Source organism: Brachyhypopomus gauderio, chromosome 13 (assembly GCF_052324685.1).
Source record: "Brachyhypopomus gauderio isolate BG-103 chromosome 13, BGAUD_0.2, whole genome shotgun sequence".
Taxonomy (NCBI): domain Eukaryota; kingdom Metazoa; phylum Chordata; class Actinopteri; order Gymnotiformes; family Hypopomidae; genus Brachyhypopomus; species Brachyhypopomus gauderio.
The window spans coordinates 4,708,713-4,718,712 of NC_135223.1; the positions used below are offsets into that span (position 1 = coordinate 4,708,713).

General features: G+C 45.7%; 1 protein-coding gene across 1 annotated transcript in view; it reads left to right on the top strand.

The window, feature by feature from the left end:
• rab11fip3 (RAB11 family interacting protein 3 (class II)) overlaps positions 1 to 10,000 on the top strand; it is a 36,346-nt gene that overhangs the window by 17,892 nt on the left and 8,454 nt on the right. Inside the window, 4 exon segments of the mRNA XM_076970407.1 lie at positions 413 to 582; positions 5,850 to 5,989; positions 5,992 to 6,067; positions 9,230 to 9,364. Coding sequence (XP_076826522.1) covers positions 413 to 582; positions 5,850 to 5,989; positions 5,992 to 6,067; positions 9,230 to 9,364 — 521 coding nt within the window.

Below are 10,000 nucleotides of genomic sequence, written 5' to 3' on the forward strand. Positions count from 1 at the left end.
GAGTTTCTTCCCATGGGGCCTTTGGGTTGCTGGGGTGTGCGTGTGTGTGTGTGTGTGTGTGTGTGTAGAGGGAGGGGGTTCAACAGTGCAGCCATTGAGTCCCGCTGACGTAGCTCTGACCACTGCAGGACTCTTTATCCACACATGCTCGTACACTTTCAGTACTCACAAACAGAACACAGAATGTCCCGGAGGTGTGGGAAACGTCACACGTGTACTCACAAACAGAACACAGAATGTCCCGGAGGTGTGGGAAACGTCACACGTGTACTCACAAACGTTTCCATAATAACCAGTGATTGGTGAGTTTGTAGGCGTTTCAATAACATGTTGTACAGAGTGACTTTAGAGTGATTTGTGGGTTTTGTGGATGTTTAGTTGTGTGTGTATGTGTGTGTGTGCGCGTGTGCAGCAGGCGGAGGTGTCGGACAGCGCGTATCTGGGGTCAGAGAGTGCGTACAGCGAGTGTGAGACGTTTACGGATGAAGACACGGGCATCATGGTGCACCCCGAACTGCACGAAGATGTTGAGACAGACAGCGGCATCGAAAACACACTCACGGAGAGTGAGGAGCGCAACAGGTGACACACTCTCTCTCACACACACACACACACACACACACACACACACACACACACACACACACACACACACACACACACACACACACACCCACACATACACTCACACACAGATACTGCAGTGTGAGACCTTGAACTAAGTGGTGAACTGTATGTGCTCCTGTATCTTTTGCTGATCCTCGGGAGGGAGTGATTTGAAACATTTCTTATGTGTGTCTGGATATGTGTGAGTGCATCTTGAGGTTATGGTGTGTGTGTGTGTGTGTGTGTGTGTGTGTGTGTGTGTGTGTGTGTGTGTGTGTTTTGCATAATTTGTGGAGAGAAACGCACACCACCTGTTAGGGAGTGACTCATCCTGTTCTCCAGTACACACACGCCTGCCTCCAGATTAGCCATGAGTAAGTGAGCCGTGAGTGAGCCATGAGTAAGTGAGCCATGAGTAAGTGAGCCGTGAGTGAGCGAACCGTGAGTGAGTGAGCAAACGAGCCATGAGTGAGTGAGTCATGAGTGAACCGTGAGTGAGTGAGCCGTGAGTGAGTGAGCCATGAGTGAGTGGGCGAGTGAGCCATGAGTGAGCCGTGAGTGAGAGAGCGAGCGAGCCATGAGTGAGCCGTGAGTGAGCGAGCTGTGAGTAAGCGAGCCGTGAGTGAGCGAGTGAGCCGTGAGCGAGTGAGCCGTGAGCGAGAGAGCGTGAGCGAGTGGAGCTGTGAGAGAGCAAGCGAACCGTGAGTGAGCCCATGAGCGAGCCGTGAGTGAGCCATGAGTGAGTGCTCTGTGTTTGTATACCTGCACTGTGGCAGTAAACATGTGCACAAGTGGTCAGGCTCTACATTCTGCTTCTGGAGTGTGGAGAATTTGGAACTGTGCTGAGCAAGGAGTTGGTGTTTCCTGTGTGTGTGTGTGTGTGTGTGTGTGTGTGTGTGTGTGTGTGTGTGTGTGTGTGTGTGTGTGTGTGTGTGTGTGTGTGTGTGTGCGTGTGTGAGAGAGAGAGAGAGAGTGTGAGCGTTATTAGCTGGGATAGCTGACTCTGCTGTGTGTGTGTGTGTTATCAGCTTGGGTAGCTGACAGTGCAGTGTCTTTATTCTTCTCTCAATAGCAGGAAGTCTGGAGTGTGCTCTTTCCCTCTTCCTCATCCCTAGGGTCTCTCTCTCTCTCTCTCTCTCCCTCTTTCTCTCTGTCTCTGTCTCTCTCCCTTCCCCCTTCTCTCTCCCTGTTAGTGTTTAGCCTCTGAGGAGTTATGTGTGTGTGTGTGTGTGTGTGTGTGTGTGTGTGTGTGTGTGTGTGTGTGTCCAGGTTTCACATGAGTCAGGTTCATGTTTTCTGACTGGACTACGTTTTCTAACACTTCTGTACATGGTTCCAATAAACTCACATTCCTAATCCATACTTATTTACATTTGCAGTGTGCTACCTGATTATCTGGCCCTGACTCCCTGCCGACGCCTACATCTGAGTCACTGGGAGCCACACACACACACACACGCACACACACACGGTCTCTGTGACAATGTGGAATATCATAACTGGAGCTCCAGCTGGAATCCTAAAATGGCTTGGAGACTATTGAAGTGGACCAGGTGGTCTTTGAAGCCCACTGTTGTTGTCATGGTCGGCTTGTCTGTGCATCCAGCAAACCTCCTACTAGTCATACTTATTAGTCATATCCCATTAATATGCACCGAACAACTGATGATGAACAGTGAAATCTTAAAACTTCCAGTAAAATTCCCGCGCTGAGAGCTCTCTGTTGTTCCAGTAAACATATCAGATCAGCACGGTGTCCTGATTATCAAACCTGCGTGTTCTCCCAGTTTGGCCTTGGGAGGGTGCGATGTGGCTCCAGACATGGACTAGAACTCTGTGTTTTCAGGGATAGCTCGGGTACTTTTGGTAAGAGCTCAGAGATTATAGGGCTAATCTAAAGTTAACTGAACTTATTACATACACATAATGGTCAGAGCTGAGAAGATGCATGTTCTTGGATATCTTAAATATCTGAATTGGCTTACCTTCCGATTTTATTTTCAACTGTTGAAAATGATGGACAATAATGAATGGGATGTCTGTATATTTGAGTGTGCTGGACCATTAAAATAAATGCTAATGAATTTAATGACTCTGTTCCAGCACACAACGTACCTCAGACAAAACAAATACCTGGTTCGGATTTGGGGTTGATTGATTGGTTACTGCAGGTGACTAAAATATGACTCATCGGCTTGTTTACATGGTTTACTATAGGATGGAAAAACAAATTTGGAAAATTATTGTAAATGTCTTTCTTTTGTAGTGCATCATCAGTGGGACCTTCAGTAAGGTGTCGTTCTTCAGTGTAAGAGTGTAAGATCTGATCTGAACTGGGTCACATTGTCGTGGAGAGTTCTGCAATGGCCCACTTCTTTGTGTTCCCGGGTGTGTGTTTGACTTGTGCTTTGAGTTATGTCTTAAGTGGTTGGGGTGGGGAAATGTGTGTGTGTGTGTGTGTGTGTGTGTGTGTGTGTGTGTGTGTGTGTGTGTGTGTGTGTGTGTGTGTGTGTGTGTTACTGCCTGTTTTTCCATACGTGGTGTAAGAAGAAACATTTTGATGTGTCCAAGAGACAAAATACATATTGTATTCCATCGTGAACGTGACGCTGGACTCACGTGTGTGTCATGTGTATCACCTGAACTTTATACCTGCACATCAGCTAGAGTTAAAGTTCAGGTTTCACACAGAGGGACGCCCCAGGCAGCATGGTTATATATTCACACACATATATAATTTTGTATATATTTTGTAAGCCATATCCAGAACTTTCCAGACTTGTGTAGAACAACACCTGTCCTCTCACCTTGAGTATTCTAGATTCTTTCAAATTTTTCCTCTGGATTCTTCATCATTGCCATATTGGCAATGCCATTGCCAAAATCGAGTGAACAAATCAAGTGTTATTTTTAGTTTGTGTGTACCTGAAACTAGTGATTTTGTGTGTCTCAGTTCCAATCTGATTCTGATACACAACTCCTGATACAGACAATTTTGAGTGTAATATAATTATTATTATTGGTATTGTATTGGTATTGTGTTACAATGTTACATCATGAGACTAAAATGGGCCACAGAATTTTGCTATGAAGGTATTTTTAGTGTCATCTGAACCTGAAACCAATATTTCTTGGGGGGGGGGGGGGGGGGGGGGGGGGGGGGGGTGGCTGTGAAATTTAGCCAGATATTCAAAAATTCAACTTAAAATTCAGGTTCAGGTCGAAATTCACATTCAGATTGAAAAATTCAGGTTCAGGTAGGAAAATTCGGGTCAGGAAAACATCCACGGTAGAACTAATCGAACTCCCATCTGGTCAATCCTAAAACATCTCTGATGTCACTGGGAAGTGTCCTATAGTGGTTTGGTCCCTGTTTGGCATGTGGCAGCATAAAGTGGCCTCTGTGTCACCTATAAATGGCACCTTGTGGCAGGTGACACGTAATCGTGGCACTTAGCGTGGTCAGTGCTCCTGACAACTTTGGCATCTGCTGTCCAGAAACGCTGCCTGCCTCCAATATCTGGCATCTTTTGGTGGCCCTCTCGCTTGTGTCATCCTGAAGTGCCCCGAATTGCCATTTGTGGAAATTAAGGTAGTTCATAACTTTTGTTTGTAAATTATGTTGGACAAACAACAGCTAGATAGCCAAGTCTAGTTCACTAGTTCAAAATATTGTTTGACGATAACGTCAAATTTAGATTATAGTAGGTTTAGGCTACAGTGGTAGACAGTTAATGACAGCACTGTATATTAAAATGATTTATGTATATCAGTGAATGCTCATGTTATCCACATGGCCTCCCGATGACCTCAGAGATGTATTGTGATTGGCCAGATGTGAGTTCGATTAGCTCTATATTTTTTTGCTCTTCCTAACCCGAATGTTTTCCTGACTCAGATTTCTCAAGATGAACCTGGATTTTAACCCAAACATGAATTTTTCGACCTGACCTGAATTTAACTTGAATTTTTGGATACCTGTTTTTTTTCCAAGAAATAATGGTTTCAGGTTCTGGTGACACTGAAATATCTCCTTTAGGGCTGCCGCGATTGGTCGATAAAGTCGATGACGTCGACGCAGAAAATACGTCGACTTCAATATTTTAAGTCGACGCATCGGTTTGGGGGTTTTTTTACATTTATTTATTTTTTTAAATGTTTATTAATGTTCCATTTTAATTTCTAAAATGCGTCCGTTCAAAGAAATGCTTTTCTTCAACACGTGACAGAGTCAAAGAGTCACAGAGTCTCCAGTCATTGGTCAGCAGCACTCAAAAAAAAAAAAGGCCGGCTGCAGCGGAGCCAAAGGAGCTTCGCAAACTTATGGCACGCGCCACGCTGGACCAGCATCAGCAAAAAATAATAATAATAAAAAATCTCTGATGTATTTATTATGGATTATACTTTCGCGCGAACCTGCGCGAACGGCGGAAGCGTTTAAATTTGCCGCGTCACAATCTGTGCAGTGTTGTCCGAAACGATATGTGGTAGTATAAAGAAACACCCCTCAAAAACAGTGGGAACGAACATTTACCTGACGAAAATTAATGTTGCTTTGTGTTTCAGGTTTGAAAAGTGCTGGAATTTAGGCTAAAGTGAGGGCAGCCCTGTTCTTAATCAGAATGTAGACAGTGTGACTGTCACATGCAACAAAGCCGTTTAATAGTATGCACTTTGTTTAATATAAAAAACTTGAATTTGATAAAGGAAATGTGGAATTTCAAGTTACATCACTGAATAAGCCCTCTTTTTTATGTTTACTATGCTGGAGAGTAAAGTTTTGCACTATAAGCTGTTTACATTTTTTTGTTCTGTATTATGTTGTCGGAATTTATGTAATTTACAAGAGAGCCAGTTTCTTTGTTTTTTGTTCTGCAGAAAATTAATCGTTTAGACTAGTCGACCAATCGATAAAATAGTCGATAGTTGAATCTATAGAAAAATAGTCCGTTAGTGGCAGCCCTAATCTCCTTATTTGTCACCTCACAAACAAACATGGAGCAGTAACAGCTGTAGGTTTGTTTTAATGCAATGTAAATATTTGAAATGCAAAAACTGAAATCATCATAAATATCAAACCTACCTAGTATGTCAAACAATGTTGATATAGAACTGGATTGCACCCATGTCTACCAAAAACACTGCACTGTAATACATCAGATTGTAAACGAGAAATGTAGTGTTTTGTGTATAATGTTTATAATCTTTTCTTTCTTTCGTTCTTTACTTTGAAACTCTGTCAGGTTCTCCCTTGGTGCTGATTTGCATGGCCACGCCCTGGGCGCTGTGCTCGGTGGGGAAGAGGAGCATTTTGAAGACTTTGGGGAGAGTAACTCTGCTGCAGACCTAATGCTGGCCAATCAAGAGGAGGGGAGGGTGGCCCCGGAGGAGAGGGAGACCCAGAGCCACACCCACTTCCTGTTAGCCCTCTGCATCGCCCATCAATGCGAGTGTCACCCAGGTAGACACCAGCCCAGACACAATACACCAACCAGCACAGACACAGTACACTAACCAGCACAGACACAGTACACTAACCAGGACAGACGCAGTGAACCAACCAGCACAGACGCAGTGAACCAACCAGCACAGACACAGTGAACCAACCAGCACAGACGCAGTGAACCAACCAGCACAGACACAGTGAACCAACCAGCACAGATGCAGTGAACCAACCAGCACAGACACAGTGAACCAACCAGCACAGACACAGTGAACCAACCAGCTCAGACGCAGTACACCAACCAGCACAGACGCAGTGAACCAACCAGCACAGACGCAGTACACCAACCAGCACAGACACAGTACACCAACCAGCACAGACGCAGTGAACCAACCAGCACAGACACAGTGAACCAACCAGCACAGACGCAGTACACCAACCAGCACAGACACAGTACACCAACCAGCACAGACGCAGTGAACCAACCAGCACAGACACAGTGAACCAACCAGCACAGACACAGTACACCAACCAGCACAGACGCATTACACCAACCAGCACAGACGCATACACCAACCAGCACAGACACAGTACACCAACCAGCACAGACACATTGAACCAACCAGCACAGACACAGTACACCAACCAGCACAGACACAGTGAACCAACCAGCACAGACACAGTGAACCAACCAGCACAGATGCAGTACACCAACCAGCACAGACGCATTACACCAACCAGCACAGACGCATTACACCAACCAGCACAGACACAGTACACCAACCAGCACAGACGCATTACACCAACCAGCACAGACACATTGAACCAACCAGCACAGACACATTGAACCAACCAGCAAGACACAGTACACCAACCAGCACAGACACATTGAACCAACCAGCACAGACACAGTACACCAACCAGCACAGACACAGTACACCAACCAGCACCAACGCATTACACCAGGCCAGACCATGTCCTCTCATTTCCATAATGTCCCCAATAATTGATATGGTTTCTATGGAAACACTTACATATGCAAATCCTGCAAATAACATTTCCAGGAAGTGGGAAGTTGGTGTCGGTGCTGGGGTTTTTTCCCACTATTGGGTTTGAAGCACGCAAAATATATATTTACGATAAATATGCAGAGTCATGCATATTTGCAGTGTCAGTCGGATCACCCATTATTATGATGAGATTAAATGGCTAATTATGAGAAAACAGCTGTGTGATGCAAACATGAACACTTTCCCTGTGTCACACCTGTGCCTTATGGACTACCTCAGCCTACAGAGAGGGGAGATTAAATGGGCTGTGTGTGTGTGTGTGCGTGTGTGCGTGCGTTGCGTGTGTGTGTGTGTGTGTGCGTGTGAAACTATCAAATGAATCCCTTATGATGGCAGATGGTTAACATGAGAATCGTTTTTTGAGCCTCACAGCTAGCTAGTTAGCTTGTTAAAGGTTTGCTAATTCCCAATTAACATTAACCACGTTTGCTCTCTAAATGACTAGAATCTAGAATGGAAATGAAATGTGCCATATTTGTCAAGAATCAGTCTAATTAAAGATACAGTAAGCATTGTGTACTTGATAGTGAGCATGATAAGATAGGAATCCCAAGTCAGATTATCGCCCTCTTGAGTGCAGGCACCAGCCAATGCTGATATCTCACAATGACATTCATTTTGGGATATTATTCGGCCACTAGTATATTAATATAACTTCAGAACCACAAATAGCTCTGTGTGTGTGTTTGTGTGTGTGACTAAATTTGTTTCTGCGTGTAAGGGTTACCTGTGCTTTCACCTGGTGTTATTTATATAGTGGTTTACGTTTAGAACGTCTATATTTATAATGCAGTTGTACTGCAGCTCAGTGAACAGGTGTGGCACCGCCCCCACCCATGTGGCCCCACCCTCACACCGTGTGGCCCCGCCCCCACCCGTGTGGTTCCGCCCTCTTGAAGGACAGACCTACACCCGCACTCCTGCGTTCTGCGGTCCGACCGTCCTGAGTCACTGAGCGACATTGGTGTTACGTAACGGGATATTAAACAGAAGGTCGTTTGAGGTCTAAAACAGAGGAGGAGGAGTGTGTGTGTGTGTGTGTGTGTGTGTGTGTGTGTGTGTGTGTGTGTGTGTGTGTGTGTGTGTGTGTGTGATAAGAGCAGTCAGCTGAAGCAGTCTGTATATCCACATTGACACCACAGCTCTTTAACAGCTTTACTGAAGTTACAAATTGTTCCACCTGTCTCTCTCAGACCATCTGACCTATAAAAAGAAACTATGACACACACACACACACAGTGGAGTGGTGTGTGTGTTTATGGGTGTTTATGTGTCTCCACTGAGGTAAAGATGGCGTGTGTGTGTGTGTGTTTATGGGTGTTTATGTATCTCCACTGAGGTAAAGATGGTGGGTGTGTGTGGGTTGTGTGAGTGTGTGTGTGGGTGTGTGTGTGAGTGAGTGTGTGTGGGTGTTTATGTATGTGTGTGTGAGTGTGTGTGTGTGTGTGTGTGTGTGTGTGTGTGTGTGTGTGTGTGTGTGTGTGTGTGTGTGTGTGTGTGTTTATGTATCTCCACTGAGGTAAAGATGGCGTGTGTGTGTGTGTGTGTGTGTGTGTGTGTGTGTGTTTATGTATCTCCACTGAGTAAAGATGGCGTGTTCTCCTCTGCAGTAGCCAACAGCCTCCATGTCTGTCTGATTTGTCACTGATGATTATCAGAATTAAATCTCACCCTTCTGCACGTTCTCTCTGCCTCACCAGAATGTGCTTTTTCCTCTCACTTCTCTCCTCTCTTACTCTCCTACATTCTCCCCTTCCATCTTTCCTCTCTCCCCTCCTCCCCTCTTCTCTTCTCCCCTCCCCTCCTCCCCTCTTCTCTCCTCTCCTCTCTTCCCCTCGTCCCCTCTCCTTCTCCTCTTCTCCTCTCATCCCCTCTCCTTCTCTCCTCTCCTCTCCTCCTCTCATCCCTCTCCTTCTCTCCTTCTACTCTCCTCCTCTCATCCCCTCTCCTTCTCTCCTCTCCTCTCTTCCCCTCGTCCCCCTCTCCTTCTCTCCTCCCCTCATCCCCTCTCCTTCTCTCCTCTCCTCCCCACTTCTCTCCTCTCCTCTCCTCCTCCCCTCTGCCCTGGTCTCCTCCTCCCCTCTGCCCTGGTCTCCTCCTCTCTCCTCAGCTCCGACCCTTTTCCCACCAGCTTCCAGAACTTTCTACAGTCTGAATCTCTGGAGTTCTTCTGCACGCACTGTCACAAACAGATCAGCCGCCTGGAGGATCTGTCCACGCGTCTGCACTTGCTAGAAATGAATAGGTAACGCACAGATGTGTGTGTGTGTGTGTGTTCATGTACGCGCGTTAGACCTGCTACATGACACACACACGCCCCGTCACCACCGTTGTGTGCACGTGTGTGGTGTTGTAATGTATTAAATGTGGGGGTGTTTTTTCTATAACACAGTAAGCAGGTCCCTCGTTTGTTAGGTCCTCGTTTGTTAGGTCCTCGTTTGTTAGGTCCTCATTTGTTAGGTCCTCATTTGTTAGGTCCTCGTTTGTTAGGTCCTCATTTGTTAGGTCCTCGTTTGTTAGGTCCTCGTTTGTTAGGTCCTCGTTTGTTAGGTCCTCGTTTGTTAGGTCCTCATTTGTTAGGTCCTCGTTTGTTAGGTCCTCATTTGTTAGGTCCTCTTTGTTAGGTCCTCATTTGTTAGGTCCTCGTTTGCTTGGTCCCCAGTTTTGTAGTGAGAAGTGTGTCAGGCTGCTTTAGCATACTTGATATCACGCAATGATGCATGTTTAATAAATCATTAACTTGTTTATACTGTGATCTGGGAAGCCTCCCAAGTTTTTTTGATATTGGCTTCATGTTCCATATATCGCACAGACAGACAGGCAGGCAGGCAAGCAGACAGACAGACAGACAGGCAGGCAAGCAGACAGACAGGCAGGCAGG